Raw genomic sequence first — 19,400 nt, 5'->3', positions numbered from 1 at the left:
AAATTTGCAAGCTATTGCCGTACGCGTCACTCAACATCGAGTGATTACTTTTTGTTCTATTTACATACGACCAAACACCATCTAGTACCAAATGAATTAGACAATCTTGTTCAACAACTTCCCGCGCCCTTTGTTTTACTCGGGGATTTGAATGCCCATAGCATTTTATGGGGATCAAATCATATATGTGACAGAGGTCACAAAGTAGAATAGTAGAATACTTCATCTCTAGACACGATTTGTGTCTATATAACACCAAATCACCGACGTATTTACAGCCAGGAATGGGCACGTACACGTGTATCAATTTGACAATTTGTTCTCCTACGCTGCTTTTTGGACTATCAATGACCTTCATAGCAGTGATCACTTTCCAATCTTCCTTTAAAATATCAACTCTACTATTGATGACGCAGTTTCACAATGGAATGTAAGGAAGGCCGACTGGGATAAGTTTTAATACCGTAATCTCCGGGCCAAAGTAAGGGATACTAAATGACCTGCACGATCTGGGTCTAAAAGGCCGTCTGCCCTCTTTCATATCAAACTTTCTCTCAGACAGAGAATTCAAGGTACGAGGGGGCTCTACCCTCTCAGATTTGCACGAGCAAGAGATGGGTGTGCCCCAGGTCAGTATTCTATCTGTGACGCTTTTAAACATCAAAATCAACAGCATCACCAAGTGTTTGGCTCCTGGAGTGGATTGCTTGTTATACGTTGATGATTTTCTAATATGTTATCGATCAAAGCACATGCATACAATTGAAAGACAGCTACAGTAGAATATCAACAAGATTCAAAATTGTGCTAGTACTAACGGAACTACAACAAAATATCAGCACGATTCAAAATTGGGCCAGTACTAACGGAACTACAACAAAATATCAACAAGATTCAAAATTGGGCCAGTACTAACGGTTTCAAATTCTCGAAGTCAAAAACGGTATGTATGCATTTCTGTCAGTTACGAAGACATCACGATGAACCTAATCTCACGCTGGACCGAACACCTATTCCAGTTGTTGAGGAAACACTAGACGGAACACCTATTCCAGTTGTTAAGGAAACAAGGTTTTTAGGTAATATCTTTGACAGAAAACTGACTTTTATTCCACACCTAAAGAACTTGAAAGCTAAATGCTTGAAATCTCTAGATCTGCTCAAAGTAGTAGCGCATACTGACTGGGGTGCTGATATAAAAGTCATCCTCGATTTATATAGAACGTTTATTCGCTCCAAACGGGACTATGGTTGCGTTGTTTATGGTTCAGCTAGGAAGTCATATTTGAAGATGCTTGACGCAATTCATCATCAAGGAATGAGATTCGCTCTGGGAGCATTTAAGACACCCCCGTGTGAATGTATCCTTGCTGAAACGAACGAACTACCATTATCACATCGTAGAGAAATGCTTTCCGCACAGTATGCTATCAAATTAATATCAAACCCTCTGAACCCTGTTTTTTTCGGCTGGTTTTCAACCCAAATACAAAACCTTGTACGAAAATAAACCAGACGCCATGCCATCCTTTGGCATTAGAATATCATCCAGCCTTGACAGTACAAAAATTGATCATTCTAAAATTCAGAAAACCTCCATCTCCGAAACACATCCCTGGCTGCTTAAACAACCAAAAGGACTTTTTACGCTTCACTGTGGAACAAAATCTGTGAAAAACCCTTCCATCTTCTACAACTCGTATCATGAATTCCTCATCGAATTTAAAAACTACAAAAGAATTTATACCAACTGATCAGAGGACGAGGAAAAGGCTGCTTCGTTAATGGAAAACACACAAGTTTGCTTACCAAATGGCACATCAGTTTTTTCAGCTGAAATCAGAGCAGCAGACCTTGGTCTGCAATATATAGAAAACAAACCTATTTTAAACAGCATCGTCTTCTCCGACTCCATGTCAGTACTTCAGTCACTACACAATTGAAAACTGGAGAACCCATCGTTGACCAATGTTCTTGTCAAAAATACTAAGCGGAGTACCTCCCACAATATTGTATACTGTTGGTTACCTAGCGATATTGATATTAAAGATAATGAAAAAGCTGATCGCGCTGCTAAAATGGCCCTAATTCAAGAACCATCTGATTTTGAAATACCGTATACTGATTTTAAACCCTGTATCAAAGAGACTTTAAGTCAGAAATGACAGGCATCATGGAATGAAGCAGTGAATAATAAACTTAATGCCATCAAGTCAACCCTAGGAGAATGGACTCCTTCCTACAGAACCATCCGTAGGGAGGAGGTAGTCATTGCAAGAATTAGAATTGGTCATAAGCATATAACCCACTCCCACATACTAAAAGTTGAAGACCCACCAGAGTGCGTTTCTTGCAATGAACCATTCACTGTTAAGCACTTTATGATAGAATGTTTCGACCTGCAACCTACGTACGATCAGTATTACAATGTACATGACATGAAGGAACTTTCTGATAAAATAAACATCACTTCTATTGTGAAATTCATGAAAGAAGTAAACATTTATTGTAAGCGATAACGGTATGCCAATACCTAGACCATTTTTATGTAATGTATATACCGTCCCTTTTTTTTCAAAACCTTTTTTCATATGTCTTTATTAACATACACCATTTACATCCCCCGTTGATCGGAAAGCTTTATTTTTTTTCGGTACCATCTTGTCGTTTTAATTTCAACTATTTGGTTTTTGATATCGCTGGTCGATATCAAACTGTTTATAATTTTTAAACTATGGTACATGTAACTTTTGTATGGCGCTAAATAGCCTAACAGTGATGGTGCGCCGTTAAAAATACAATCAATCAGTCATTAGAGCTGATGAAAAATCCCCTTAGCTCAGGAATAGCAAAGGTGGTTTTACCTTTCAGCAGTTAAAAAGAAAAGAAATGGTCTTATCTTAAATTCCTATAAATTCTTGTAATTCTTCTTTATAAATTGAATCTTCCCATTTCTATGTCACACTTTTGTTAACTTAATATCTTCAGAAGCCTTTTAAATATTTTCATGAAGCTTGGTATGCACTTCTGCCATGATGCTAGTTTTTGTTGTGTAGCAGGGTCTCTTTATTTTGAATACTGTATTTACGCTTCATATCTTACAGTTGGAAGGGGTCTTCCATAAGTACTAACTAGCCCACTGATAGATCTAGTTTCATTATAATTCCACAGTGTCATCCAGCCGTGAATTGTGCCTTACCTAACAAACGAAATTGTGTGTACATACAGTGCGAATCGCTTCAAGTTATTACATGCATTAAGCACATGTAGGTCACATTGTGTAGATAATGCAGTATGTTTTTTTTTTTCCTCAACCAAAATATAGAAGCAACCTGAGGAATGTAGCATGTACAGGGAGAAAGTGCAGCAGATGGCCAGTTTTCATTGAATGTTACAGGACTCACAGTACTAAATCACCTCCATGTAAACCTATGGAAACATCATAATATAAAAAAATTATTTTATATTTCAGAATGCTTGTAATCAATGTATTTTTCCGTATAGACCCATCCTAGATACAAGCTTTTATATTTCAGAATGTTTGTAATCAATCTATTTTTCAGTGTAGACCCATCCTAGATACAAGCTTCTGTGTAGAGATAACCATGTGAGCCAGGGCATTATTTTGATCTGCATCAGTTTGAAATGTGTGTTTCCAGTTCTGCACCTAAGAATCAGGTGCTAATTTCAGCAATGGGTTTAAAAAGTCAGCTCTGTGAAAGGACCGAAATTCTATCAGTAAAACATAGTCTCCATTTGTCTCAGTTACAAACAGGATAAGCTCCCAAAAGTTTCTTTTTACTAAAATGTTACTTCTCATTATAAAGCAATCACGGCTAGACTAACCCATATAAACATACATCTATATCTTCACCCATCTGCACCACTGCTATCACACTGCTTACAGGCTCAATGCAGATATTAAGAGTGAGTAATTGGAATATTTTCTCTCGAACAAGAAAAATATTAACTGCACGTTTCCTTAGTGTTTTTCTTTTATACATTTAGATGGCATCACAGATTGTTAACATTCACTGGCAGGTTGCTGTTTAGACATTGATTCATATATAATAATAATAATAATATATGCAGTAATTTTAATATAATTTAATATATAACTATATAGCTTATATATTGCTTATTGGTCAAGTCAAACTGCAAGCAACAATGTTCAGGATCTGCTGAGGCATAATGCACCTGCAGGTCAGGGTCTGTGTTCGGTATTCTACTGATTATTCCATACAAATGCAGTGGCAGATCAGGGTCTGTGCAGTTTGCAGTTGGAGATCAATTTCCAAATAAGATCCTTGGCTTTTTACAACCAAAGGTATATCATTCTCAGGTCTAATACGATTTTGGAGAAACGCACACACGCATGGATGTATGCCAGCCACAGCACCAGAAAACATCTCTTTTAGACACTATTGTGTGCATTTGTAACATAAACTTATTTGATGCATTCAGACCATAACATCTCTTTAATATGCATATTTTTTTTTAAATAAACTGAATTTTATTCAGGAAACTTGGCTCCTTTTGGAATATACAAATCTCAAAATGAGTATTTTGAAAGTAGTAGCAGTATGGTTTTGACACATCAACACAGTACTGGCTACATGGTACTGATTGAGACACGGAAGGTAGTTGTATGGCTTATCAGCTCTTGAAACAATTCTGGTTATGTGGTACAGATTGAGAAATGAAAATTAAGCAATACATGAAGGAATTTGAAACAGATTGTCACTTTAGCATGACTTTACCCACACTGAAATTTTTTTTGGACATGCATGCATCTGTGATTGTAGCCCACGTGTGGAAACCTGCATCATGGGTTGGAACTTACTGAGGTCAGTAACTTGCATAGGAAATTCAGTATTACCAAATTTTATTTCGTCCAGGTACTCTTCACATGTTTGAAGCTGGTCTGTGTGCTCTTACGCTGAATACATCGTGGATAATATCGTCCATTCAGAACAGAGATTTGTCGTAGAAAGGCTTGCATAGGGAAATGCGAAGTTTAACTTGGAAACATATGTCAACAGTCCATCCTGAACCTACATTGGTGTATTATTTATTTTTTTACTTTCTCGACGATTGATGCAAAATCGTTCTCGATTTCATTATTGATGGCCTCCGTATCTATTTAGTTCAAGATTGTACAGGTATCACCCCCAAAATGACAGGCTTGCGATTTTTAACACATCATTGCCTGGTGAGTCAATTTATTTGTGGGGTTAAGTGCCATGACTGTACACAATAAGAGCAATGTTCACTGTGAATAAAGAGGTGCACGCGTGCAGTACTTTTGATATGATCAATGGACGCTTTTTATAATAGCATTCACAGCATCAACGGCATTGGTAAGTCAGCTACGGAGTAAGGTACATAAAAACATACTGGTTCGCTATGTGATAGACACAAGAAACCGCTCATCTGTTAGTTTCGCGCAGCTTTGTATTGTTATATTTCTTGTTGTAAATTTCCTCTAGTGATTCTAACATGTAGGAGTCCAGAAATTTTCGTAGATTGTGTGTTAGGTGTTTGTTTTTTATATGTAATTTTTCCCTGGGCAACGAGCTTGTTTAGAGTGATACGTTGGGAAACCGTTTTGAATTGGAGCTGTTTTCCATCCATCCATCCATCCATCACTGTGCTGCTCTTTAACAAAGTTGTCTCACAGTCTCACATCTTTTCTTCTCCGAATCCTAATAGTCCAAGTACGTTGGCTTTTCTTGCATTTCTCAGTACCTTTATTCCACGTTCTCGCGCGGATAGTTCGAGTTGATTTACAGTTGTAGTTGCAAAGAGCAGTGATTCATTTGTGGTAAGTTGTCTCACAACCAGTCATGGCTCATCTGCAGAGTGCTTAAGTCCATTCTTAGGTGGCATACCTTAAGTATAAGGGTAAAATATTGTAAGATTACATAATTACCAAAAGAAATTACTTTTTTATAAAAAAAAAATTTAATCCTTGACAAAATCAACATTTTTCTTGACATCATTGACTTTTTGCATCATACAGTATTCATTACATCACTGTCCATGGGAGCCATAGGGCATGCCACTTTATACTGATCAATATACAGTACTCATTGTGTTACCGTACATGGGCGCCTTTGAGTATAGTACCTTATAGTAAGACCAGGATATAATGAATTGCACGATACGTACTGTACTCCTTCATTATAACCGTTGCCATGAGAATCATAGAGTATACCAGCTTACACAAGGCAGCCATCTTGAAAATCTTATTGTCTTAGACAGCAAAAGGGTTTCTGGTCGTTGTGCTCCGAATAAGTATGTTGAGAATTACGTGTTCTTTCGTTCTTTTACAAACAGTATGTGGCTTTCATTTAATATTTTTAAAATTTTGTACAGCAGTGTTGAAAAGGGGTTTATTGTTGATGTCACGTGACGATTAGACCTCTGCTCTCATGGACAGGTAGGTAGCAAGATTTGTGTAGTCATGTGACTAGCAATGCAAAGGTCTAGTCCAGATCACATTCCATCAACGCTGTAGTTTCGCCTCGACTTTCAGCAGATTAAAGACATAACGATTATATTGCTCGCAATTTCTACTTTTCCTATCGAGTTCATACAGGTGTGATTCTTGTAACATTGTGTAAGTTTACTAGGCCGCTAGTAAGCAGCTATCCTCCACCAGTTTTTCCACAGGCAGTTGACTCTACAATCCAGTATAAATGTCCAGATATCAAAAAGGGTTTTGGAAGGGTCCGAGGAAACTCTAAACCGCAAGGGATATCACTAGTACAGTGTACCTCCCTTGAGGATAAAAACCGCCCTGTTTCATTGCCAACATGTTGACACCATTGAGCTTCACTGGATCGCGAAGTACAAGACAGGTGACCGCTGAAGACAGGTGACGGCTGATTCCATTACATTTATATACGAAGTTGCATCGGTGGATTAGAATGATTGCTGAGACTTGGTGACCTTTGAACTCGGGTGACCGTTAAAGCAGGTTCTAGAACTTTAGTTTACAAATGAAATGGAATGCCTCATCACTTGTCTGTTTCTTCTTTCTCTTAGTTCCTCACTTATCTACTTACCTGCTTTGGTATCAAAGAAAAATCAGTATAATCGAGAGGAAAGTACGCCATTTTACGGCCATGATATGTACAATAATTAAAAGTTGATTTATAACGATGCCACTTATATTCTTTAATAATGAACTTGCACTGCCTGTCTGTCTGTCTGCGAGTTCCCAGCACTACAGCTCCCAGCCCATTATGCGGGATTGAGAAGAGAAGCTTCCGTTGACTACAATCACAGATGCACACACTTGCAAAAGTTGTCATTGGGAAAAAATGTAGGACAATCCTTAAAGCTTTCTGGCCAATAATGGTCTCAACACGGTCTCAAATATCCATTGTCATACTACCCAGCTAATTAAAACTATGACATGACCTAGTATTTGATCAGCTTCTTGGTCTAGACGTTACTATATCAAGAAATAATGCACTTATTACGATGCCATCACAGTTTTGTTTTTATACGAGGCATTGCAAGGTTTCTTGGTTTAATTTCGCCATTGGCAATTGAGTTTCAGGTTTCGACTTGCCCATTTGATTTTCACTTTACTGCCTACGCATTTAATGGGTAAGTAATCGATACAAATTTTCCGCAGAGGATTATCTGTGCATTAAGATATTCTGATGCGTAAATGAACATGAGTGAAACTTTACATGTTTCAGGCATACTTGAAAGGGCGATGCATGCAATTTGAGAACCTGTCTTAACAAGTTCACATTTAATGAGACTATGAACTGTGAAAATCCTTCATATTCCACGCAGACAGAGGTGAGATGGCAATGATATGCGATGCCATCGCTCATTATTATATCCAAACACAACTGTCACCGTTCATTTATGCCGCTTTCTTTAATAAACACGTGCTCCTTTTTTTTACTTCGTATTTTAAAGGATTCGCAACAAGTAACGGAATAAAAAGTCTTGAACCATCATTTCTTGCACTGCTATTGTTACATTGTCCTCTGTTTCACCAAATTTGTATATTTAAATGCAAAACAATCAGATTTTAAATCAGATCTCCACTGTATTACGTGAAGAATAGTGCAGATCTAATTTGAATCGGATTGAAATGCAAAAATGACTTGGTTGCCAACTCATGAGACTGATAACGCCACTGGAGAACAGTCGGATGAGCCGAAAGCAACACTAATAAACATATCAGTTAGAACAGATATGATTAAGAGCTTTTACTATTGTGACTAGAGAATTACGGTCCATTATTTCATACTTAGCAACAACAAAAAATTATGAGACTTGGAAAATAAATGCGCTGTACAAAACTAGGTATTTGAGCCATTTCAGATGTTTTAGGCTAAAAAGAAATGGCTGGGCCAATGACGTAATAGTTTTAGTACTGCGCCAGACATGTTCCTAGATGGTTACAGGTTCATCCCCTAGACTGATTAATTTGACCTGCTTGGCTTACAACACCAGTAGCTTTAGCGTGGGGGGAGGGTTGGGGTGGGAAGGGGGAGAGGTATCTTTTCTTTTGGGGGGGTATGGAATTATGTTTGCTTTTTTTAAAAAATAAAATCATTAAAAAATTAGGATTTTGCAGATATTGCAAAAGATGAGCAATTAAAAATAAAACATTTATCTATAAATCAAAATTAGGCATTGAAACGTTTAAGAACAAGCTATTACATGATTCTATAAATCAAAATTAGGCATTTAAACGTTTATGAACAAGCTATTACATGATTCTGTAAATCAAAATTAGGCATTTAAACGTTTATGAACGAGCTATTACATGATTCTATAAATCAAAATTAGGCATTTAAACATTTATGAACAAGCTATTACATGATTCTGTAAATCAAAATTAGGCATTTAAACGTTTAAGAACAAGCTATTACATGATTCTGTAAATCAAAATTAGGCATTTAAACGTTTATGAACGAGCTATTACATGATTCTGTAAATCAAAATTAGGCATTTAAACATTTAAGAACAAGCTATTACATGATTCTGTAAATCAAAATTAGGCATTTAAACGTTTATGAACGAGCTATTACATGATTCTATAAATCAAAATTAGGCATTTAAACGTTTAAGAACGAGCTATTACATGATTCTGTAAATCAAAATTAGGCATTTAAACGTTTAAGAACGAGCTATTACATGATTCTGTAAATCAAAATTAGGCATTTAAACGTTTATGAACAAGCTATTACATGATTCTGTAAATCAAAATTAGGCATTTAAACGTTTATGAACGAGCTATTACATGATTCTATAAATCAAAATTAGGCATTTAAACGTTTAAGAACGAGCTATTACATGATTCTGTAAATCAAAATTAGGCATTTAAACGTTTAAGAACAAGCTATTACATGATTCTGTAAATCAAAATTAGGCATTTAAACGTTTAAGAACGAGCTATTACATGATTCTGTAAATCAAAATTAGGCATTTAAACGTTTAAGAACGAGCTATTACATGATTCTGTAAATCAAAATTAGGCATTTAAACGTTTATGAACGAGCTATTACATGATTCTATAAATCAAAATTAGGCATTTAAACGTTTAAGAACGAGCTATTACATGATTCTGTAATCCAAAATTAGGCATTTAAACGTTTAAGAACAAGCTATTACATGATTCTGTAAATCAAAATTAGGCATTTAAACGTTTATGAACGAGCTATTACATGATTCTATAAATCAAAATTAGGCATTTAAACGTTTAAGAACGAGCTATTACATGATTCTGTAAATCAAAATTAGGCATTTAAACGTTTAAGAACGAGCTATTACATGATTCTGTAAATCAAAATTAGGCATTTAAACATTTATGAACAAGCTATTACATGATTCTGTAAATCAAAATTAGGCATTTAAACGTTTAAGAACAAGCTATTACATGATTCTGTAAATCAAAATTAGGCATTTAAACGTTTAAGAACAAGCTATTACATGATTCTATAAATCAAAATTAGGCATTTAAACGTTTATGAACAAGCTATTACATGATTCTATCAATCAAAATTAGGCATTTAAACGTTTAAGTGTCATTGTTCCATTTGTTTTCACCCTCTATATAACAGGGTAAGTCGTATGTGTGTATTTAACCCTGTGATTAAATTCGGTATCTACTGGTAATAAGTAAATCTGATGGACACTGGTACATGTTCTGTTGATCTTTTGATAACCTAGTGCGTTATAGTTTTCATGTTTCTGAACATAGAAACGCGAAGAAGGTGACAACGTTAGGGACCGCTTGGTGGCAGTCGAGCCTGAAATTATAAATCAGTGAATGAAATGAGCATATTTTGTGCATTATTAATATCTAGATGCTTTCCATTTTAAAATCGATCGGGAGGGGTACAAGGTGCCGGGTGGGAGTGAGGACTGCGTTATAGATGAATCAGGGTTTAAAACAGGGATGTATTCTGAAAGAGCAAGAGTTATGAGGAGCGTGGAAATTCCAAAGACGACCAGAATACGAACTTTTATTGGTGTCTGTCTGATCTCGGCTCAGACGGAATATTTTATGATTACTGCTTACAATGATAAACAACAGTTCATTTTCAGAATATAATCTTGATGAATATTTTTTTAATAGGGATTACATTTTTAAAACAACATTTTAATTAATTTGGAAAGTTGTTATAAGTTTTGTTGAAGTTGCTAAAAAAATATGTCAGTGCTGCTTTATGAGAGGGTTGCAGGCTCCTACAGTCGTAATAATGCAGTTTCTCTTTTGTTTCGTTGTTTATCTGTTTGTTTGCTTCTTGTTTTTTTTTTCTGATACTTGTATAAGCCTCAGTCATAACTTCTTCAGCATTTTCCTTCATTTTGCCAGGAAAAAATACCCCGGACGAAAATAGTGGTCATTTGGAACTTTCCTCAAGCCTGTGGTTGTCATTACATCATAATCCTAATGACATCACAATGCCTTGTGACGTTATACTGCTAAAAGCAACGTAATCAGTAGTTTGAGGGAATGGAAACTAAATGCTTTCTTCAGTTGCGTCTTTTATTTATAAAGTTACACAATAATAGTGAAAAAAATAAAAGTGCAAGTATTTTATTTATTGCTGAAGATGTGCAATTTTCAGCGTCAGTACTTCATCATGAGAATCGTTACTGTACATATCTAGCTGAATATTCATCCGCCAAAAAATGACCAATTTAGAAAGTATCGCTATGATTATGTGAGAATTTCTTTCAGATTCAGTTATTCAGCTTGCAATGGAAAGAGACGAGGCCTTTTAGACTGGTAGCAATTTGTCTGCTGAATATGCTTATTTGCAGCAACGTTTTGCTGCTTATTAACTTCTGAAAGACGACAGCTCCGATGGCCTAAGTGGTTAGAGCGTCCGCCTCAGATGCTGCAGGTCTCGGGTTCGAACCCCGGCCGAATCTTTCTAAAGGCTCACGAAAATGGTATTAAGAGCTGCCTCGCTATGGGCTCAGCATTAAGAGGGTAGTGTTAGAACTGATTGTCTAGGATGATATGACTTGATGCTACATGTCTGCTGTATGATGTCCTAAGTGTTAGACATCACTATAAACTGCTGCACTGCAGACATCGTAGCGATATGACTGAAAAATGTTAAAAATCAAAAATCACACACACACACATACACACACACACACACACACACACACACACACACACGCGCGCGCGCACACTTTTGAAAAACCATTTCGAGTCTAGTCAGGCTTTGGAAGTTAGGGCTTAACTTTTCACAATGGATAGTCAAGAAATCGTAACATTTTGTCATTTATAAGCAGGTGTCCTTCTTTGGGAGTGAATGTGCACGTAAACTTAATTTTAAAAAATTTCTACACTTAATGTCCTTTAATATAGCTAGGTCTACTTATATATATATATATATATATATATATATATATATATATATATATATATATATATATATATATATATATATATATATATATAAAATTTAGTTTTAAAGATGATTTAATGTAAAATGATGGAATATTTAACTCTTTGAAAAGTGGGTATTTTACATAGCCAAGTGTCGAAGCTATTGAAAGTCACAGAAAGAATGCATAGGTCGGTGTACATTTTCATGTAATACTCCTAGTTAAATATATACCAACAAGTAACGTGTCATTACATAGAAAAGTATGTGATAAAAAAGTCAGTCAGTAATTGCTCATAAAATAGTAGCTGACTGAGTATTTGAAATTTCATAAATTTTTGTTAAGGTTGAAGGTCACAGGCTGTTCGTATCAAAGACATGAAGAGAAACACTTGTTGGTGAATAATTAGGTTTCAGTACGGCGTAATCTGAGATAGCATAGGTTTTCCGAGGCAAAAAATACAACAACATGCGAGCTAGTTTATAGGGCAGGACGTAAATTGTTAAAGATTTCCAAATTGCGCTAGGGTTGAAAATCTAAAACATGCACAGTCAGGCAATTACAACCCATTTTTGCTGACCAAGAATAAACTATTACTCGACAAGGTGTGATAGATATACAAAAGTTGGCAATCACTTAAGATAGATCATGAGAGAATTTGTTTTCCGGAATTCTGTGACACTTTAACTGGTAGCCGCGCTAGCTGAGTAGAGTCTCGAACTCACTTGACGGGTCAAGTGCGAGTGTGCTAATTTTTTTAATAAGTGTACATTTTATATAAAATATAGGAAAAGAGTACATCAATAGCGGCACATCACTTTCCCAGGAGGTAGTCAGATAAATCAACCCCCTCATCTGTGTTGATACTGATGGGCGATATGTGGGTCTGATGTAACCTGTTCATTCAATTTTGCTGCATGCAAATCTTTCCGGAACAAACATACATAGACTTTATACACATACCGGTAATTGGTAACAGCCACATCAAGCGCAATATTGAAAATGGCTACAGGACAGATGGTTGTGCTGTTCCAGGTGGATTTACAAGATACCAAATATAGTACATGCTCCGGAAATATAATGTACATGTCACCAAAAGAACACTACAGCCGACGGTAGCTGCACAGCCACGAGAAATACCGGTAAGTGTATAAAATGTACACCGATGTGTGCAGCCATATTTGGATGCAGATAATTGCAGCTTTTAATGAATAGGTGATGTCAGAACCTCACCCGAAAATCAACATCATCACGGGTGAAGGGCTGATTTATCGGCCTACCCAGGAGGTACCACATGATACCACAAGATGTTATGCTGTGTGCTTTAATTGTCGATTTAGTTCGTGACAAAATATCGTCGACAGTTTTAACTTTGTTTGCATCCTTGATTCGTTCGACATGTTTCTTGCGACCTCACGTGCAAGTTTTAAGAACCTGATGTCATCAACTGCTTCCAGGGGCGCCCGCAGAATTATTGTGGGCGAGGGGTTGGGGCAAACATACAGTGGTCAGCTATTAAGTTTTAAGGATGTAGGCCAAAACATGCTTATAGGTGAAATATTGCAACCTACATGTCAATGACAGCAGAGGTCCAATAATCACGTGATGTCAACAATATACCATTTCGAAAGTTGTTGTACATAGAATTCGAAAATATTAATTAAAAGTCAGGTAACACTTGTATATAAAGTATAATGCACACTAAATTTTAAATATATTTATTCTGAGAACTATGACTAGAAACCTGTCGGTATCGCAGCAAGGTGGAGAAAACCAGATTCATCAAGTACTAAGCACGTGTCGGCAATGTATTTTGTTGGTATCACGTTACTTTCGCATTGACCTGTGCTCTCCGCTTGCTGAATCTGTTTTTCTTCTTCCAAGTTGCTGCAACATTTACAGATCTCTGGTCGTTGTTTTCAGAATAAATATTTTTGGAAGTTTATGTTCTTTCATTTAATTTTAAATAGTACTTGACTTTCATATATATATTCGATTTGTTTTCCTGCAGCGACATTAGAAATGGTCTATTGTTGATATCACGTGACTATTTGAATTCTGATGTCATTGATATGTAGGTCGCGAGATTTGTGTCATGTGACACAAATGGCGATTTCAAGGTCAAATTTCATCAACGCTATTGTTCCGGTTAGTTTGTCAGCGGGTTAGAGATATAACAAATGCTCTACTCGCAACATCTGAGAAAATAAATCATATTTCTATCGATTTCATGCAGGTATATCTCGGTAAAGTTTGCTAGGCCGGCTAGTAAGCGGCTACCCTATTCCGACACCAACTTTTCGATAGGCAATGGATTCTGACCATACACCCCAACATGAACGTCCAAATATAAAAAAATGGGGTGGCAAGGGTCAGAGGAAACTCGGACTAAGGTGAAATCAACCGTGGGGTAGGGGGTCTACAAATCTAACCGGAATGAAATTCTTCATTTGGGGTATTATATAAAGATGAACGGGTGTGTCTGTGTGAGAGAGAGAAATAAACAGGTCAGTCTTGGTTTAGCAGTTTCAGTAGGACAACTGGTAGATAACCAAGTAGGCGACTCTTTAAATGTTGCACTGACCAGGCAATCACAGACATTCAACTTGATACGTCTCAGCTCGCGTCGAACACGCACTGAAGTCTTGGTCTTTTTACTAACGATGGTCGTGGGTCGGTAGTTCTTTTCGGGGTTTTCTCAGGTTCTTCCTACACCATTTGTACTGTCCGCCATGTATAGCCCATCTTGTGCTGAAACAAACAACAACAACTAACGATGGATGCTTAATCTCATTATCTCTTTTTAATGCTGTAAAATTCCTGGCACTTTGCGGTATACAGCAAAGAAACAGATTTTTTTTTTATAAAAAAAAAAACAGTTGTTTTCCAGGATCAAAAACGAAAAATAAAACTAACGCATTCACATTCTATATAAATGCAAATTGGTTTAACAGTCTGTGCTGCCATAGCTAATTTTAAAAAAAAATAACAGCCAAAAGAACTGGTAAATAATCAGGTTTCACAACGTACATTTCTCATCTTGTTAAGCTTACCAAGTCTGTTGGTTTACATACCCATCCGTAGATGTATCTGTTAAAGCCGTTTCCGTTTCGATTATATAATATTTTGAAATGGTTTTTCTAAATTCGGTTTCAGTCAACATTTATGTGCATTCAGTGTAGATGCAAATGATATTGTGGGGGGGGGGGGGGGGCGTTTTTATATGTTATACCGTAAGACATCCTATACTATCTTGTCACTAAAAGGTGACATAATATAATTTTCACGTCGTTTCATGTTGATTTCACATAAACCTTAAAGAGAAGATACTTCTAACCTGCCTATCCTGGTCAAGACACACTTCATATGGCATTGTCAAGACACTCTTCATATGGCATTGTCAAGACACACTTCATATGGCATTGTCAAGACACTCTTCATATGGCATTGTCGTTTTTATTGGTTTAGGCATCAATGTCAGCTTTATGCAATTAATTTCTTGATGGTTGTATTCAGATGTGGAAGGTAATAATTATCACGTGCATAAAGAGCTCACGGTGACCTATTTTTCGTGTCCATAAGACTTTGATGTGTATTTGGAATACGTCTCAGATTAGCGAGACATAATTCTGTACAACCTTTGTAGTAAAACAAGTGATGCACTGTATTCAAAAGGGAAGACAGTCTCTTCAGAACAAGAGTAAATGTTCAAAAGCTTCAATAGTCCTGTGTAAATACTTGGTTTTAATTTTTGTAACAAATTAAATAAATGCGAAGAATGGTTTAAGTAATACAGTTTATTCATTAATATAATTCTAAACTACATATTACGGAGTTGAGTAGTGCCAGTACATGTTAGACCGTTGTGTAACCATTTTGTTGTTTGTTTTCTTGTTTTTCTTTTTTATGGCTTTTTGGGTTTTTTTTGTAAGATATGTGTAATCATTTGTCCAAGACGGTTTAAGAAGCTTACCTTTTTTTTAATCTAACATAAAGTAATTGCGTCAGCAGGCCATCGTGTCTACATCGGGTGATTACTCTCAGGACTATATAAAGGACAACTATGTCGTGACATTCGTTTTAAATTTTACAGTTTGTACAGCTGATTGTTACAAGATCGTATTACAGTGATGGTCATGGTACTGAATCAATAAACAAAAATAGCATTGGCTGTCGACGTTGCTTATGGACCGATCATTTAATAGCGTACGTCTCCATTTTATGCGCACATCGTATCTGTTTTTTTAAGTGCGCGAGGGACCGACTATTGTTTTCAGAAGGAGTGGCTTCGTTGAGGAATTTTTTAAGTTCTATTTCAGTTTACTAGATTGTAATAAAAATAATACTCTTGCTCTGATTTGTAAAAAGAGCGAACTAGTTATTTGCTGAACCGCACCCCATTTCCTTCATTGGACCTACTACCACCACTACATGATAAAATGTTAGCCCCATACATACCTGTGTCTTCTGGGTCACTTGAATCATCGTCAAGACGTTAACAAGATCTCCCTGACATAATATTTAGCACGCTTTGCTTGAGTGCAGGTCGTATGTACTTTAAATTAGGTATAGGTAATGTGATACAGTGTATCTCACTAGCAGTACAGAAAATTGGTAGTGTGTAAAACTGTAAAAGGAATCATTTCGCTAGCTTGATACAATTTATCAAGTTATTCTTTCCTTGATAGTCAAAACTACAACTTTATTTTGGGGTAATTTGACACGGAGGACGTCTTGAGTATTTTGCTGTGATGATGCCAGCTTGGCTGTATTTGGTTCGAGTATAAAATTACATTTTTCTTAAAGTACAAGAACGTGTAATGTGATGGAGTGCCAAGGATTATGTACTGGATATCAGTTGGATCGAAATCGGAGCTGGTTCAATCATGCAGTGGCTGATGAACTCCTTCGCCAATCTCAAAATTTCGAGGAGATAATCGGTTGGAAAGGTTGTATATTTATCCACAGTAATCCGACATTCATATTTAAAATAGACAGAATTAAAAATTACTCCCGATAATGCCAAAAAACCAGAACGGCGTTTGGGGTCAATATCAGGGTTATTTTTAAATCTAAGACAATTTTACTGATGTAATATGAGATGCGGGGAGGGGGGAGACGGATTCAGTATTAGACTGATTTTTAATTCCATTGTAAAGATAGAACTTCAGATTCCTTTGAGTTCTGGTACATAAGATTTTTATTAACAAAAAATATGTAGAGGGGAGTTTCCTTGAGTAAGTTATTTTTTTTGTTTTTGTTTTTTTTTCTGCATTTAGATGGTTAAAATTATGACGGGAAATGCATAAAATGCAGTAGATGTGGGTGGGGAGCGTTCCACCGACCCCTTGGCTATTTGTTTTGACCTTGCTTTTTTTAAATTTCCCAGAGTATGATATCTACGAATTACTGCAGTGTTAAAACCTTTTGTATAATTTTTTATTTTGCAAACCTTCGGCAGATATCTTGCTTACCAAACTATACATGGGCCTAAATAAGTTATGTTTCTGGTTATCGTCACATGATACAATAGTATTATTAGACAATAAAGGAATATTTAGTCTTTTACTTTACATGCAGTCATAATATAGTCATGCATACCGATATTTCAATCAATCCAAAGGTACCCTTGACACTGAAATCTTGTTCCTGTTTTGTTATGTAATTTTGCCAGTTATTATGATTAGGCTTTCTTTGTCCGCCATTTGTGATAAATGTTTCATCACTACCATTGTAGTTTCTTTGTCACCATCCGCAAAATTTAGTGGTGGGACAACTCTTAGAACAAAAGTTATCAATAGACCTTTCTGGCCTCACTTAACAGAGGTGTCAGTCATCACGATGGCCGTTGGTTACACTGCTCAGGTTCAAGAGGATACCATGTTCGAACTGGAAGAAAAGGCAAAACTCGAGATGTTTTGCATGTTTGATTCTACAAGACTTCATTCATTCACTCACATCATTTTATGAAGTGATCAGGAATAAATTTACTAATGGATTTAATTATTTTTTTTATTTTATAAGTCAGAGCAAAGATATTTATTTCAAGCTATTTTCAAAAAGTTCCAGGTTCCCAACCCCAAAAGGTAAATGGTCAGTACCTAAGGTTTCATTATGGAGTTCTAAAAGCACCATTTCTTTATTTCAGATTCACTGAAGATGGATGGTTACCATTTATCTTCATCATATAGTACAATGGAGGAGGATTCCTGGACTGCAGGGATTCCAAATGCCATGCAAGAATCACCTACTTCTAGCAACTCAGACAATTCACTTCAGGTTAGGCCCATTGCATGCATACATTTATATCACAAGCACCCACCTTCATGCTGAGACATGACAACAGGGACTTTAGAAACCCCTTGGTTGCTTAATAAAGTTGTTTTATGATTGATAGGTATTTTGAAAGCTGGTAATTTAAACAAAAAATTCCAAAAGTTCATCTTACAAGCCACAGGTATGGCATGTTTGACCATAATTTGATAAGTTTGTCATTAATTCTCTGGAGCTCCTTTATAGTGAAGTACATGAGGCTAGCACACAAAATACTTTGGGGCCCCTTTAAAGTGAAGTACACAAAGTACTTTGGAGTCCCTTGAATGTGAAGTACACAAAGCTAATACACAAAATACTTTGGAGCCCCTTTTATAGTGAAGTACATAAAATACTTTGGAGCCCCTTTTATAGTGAAGTACATAAATACTTGGAGCCTCTTTATAGTGAAGTACACATGGCTAGTAAAGCTGTCAGAATTTTAGAAAACTTTTCTACTGGGTACCTGTCCATTCTAATGATCGGTTACCTGCGTACCTGATCAAAGGGAAATTATATGTACAAACCTGAAGTTAATTCTGCATTTTTTTTTTAATTCACAGTATTCGATTAGTCCTGTAGTGTAAGATATCAACCTTGATATTTATGTTTAAAACATTGAAAAATTAGTATTTTAATGACAAACGAGAAATCCAGAGTGAAGGAAATTGACAAAGACATGTAGAATAAATATTCTTCAAATGGTTTTAATGTTGTGTAGAATTGAAGACTGGTTTAGACAAGCCGGTATCATTTAAACTAGGTAATGCTTTTGTCAAATGTGACTTATCAGCACATGCATTACGCAATTTGTGTACCAAGCAAATAAATCAAAGCAGTTGTGTCTCAGTTGCTCTTGAAGATCATGTCAGGTCATCAAAATGTGTCACTTTTAAAACAGAAATTCTCATATTACAGTATTGATAAGTTGTTTAAACAGTTCTGTGATGAACCCCAACCATTTGAAAAAGTTCTTAGTATCAGTACCGCTGACACTGCAGCCACAACTGTCCCATTCCCACATATTGTTTTAACATGTGATAGGATAATGATTGTTACTATGGTATGTTTGTTAATGGTTTTACAATGAATTTCTCACAGATGTGCAACAGTTCCATGGCTTTGGACCCTCAGCATACATTTTTCTTTTTCTTTTTAATAAATACTGTTCACAGGCCTGGATTTAAAAAATTACAGAA

At 36.1% G+C, this 19,400-nt stretch overlaps 1 protein-coding gene across 7 annotated transcripts in view; it reads left to right on the top strand.

Moving 5' to 3' along the window:
- Window positions 1-19,400, top strand: part of LOC149794760 (vitamin D3 receptor-like) — a 140,953-nt gene that overhangs the window by 67,538 nt on the left and 54,015 nt on the right. For 4 of the 7 annotated variants that reach the window (XM_089964395.1, XM_089964393.1, XM_089964397.1 and 1 more), the window contains one exon: window positions 18,038-18,168. In XM_089964395.1, the coding sequence (XP_089820521.1) occupies window positions 18,038-18,168 (131 nt within the window). Of the gene's footprint in view, window positions 1-16,450; window positions 16,839-18,037; window positions 18,169-19,400 lie in introns of those variants that run through there. The other 3 variants (XR_016422194.1, XR_016422193.1, XM_089964392.1) reach the window with 1 other exon arrangement.

Source organism: Sinohyriopsis cumingii, chromosome 7, assembly GCF_028554795.1.
Source record: "Sinohyriopsis cumingii isolate HCF-2022 chromosome 7, ASM2855479v2, whole genome shotgun sequence".
Classification (NCBI taxonomy): domain Eukaryota; kingdom Metazoa; phylum Mollusca; class Bivalvia; order Unionida; family Unionidae; genus Sinohyriopsis; species Sinohyriopsis cumingii.
This window is presented reverse-complemented; position numbering and strand designations above follow the sequence as displayed.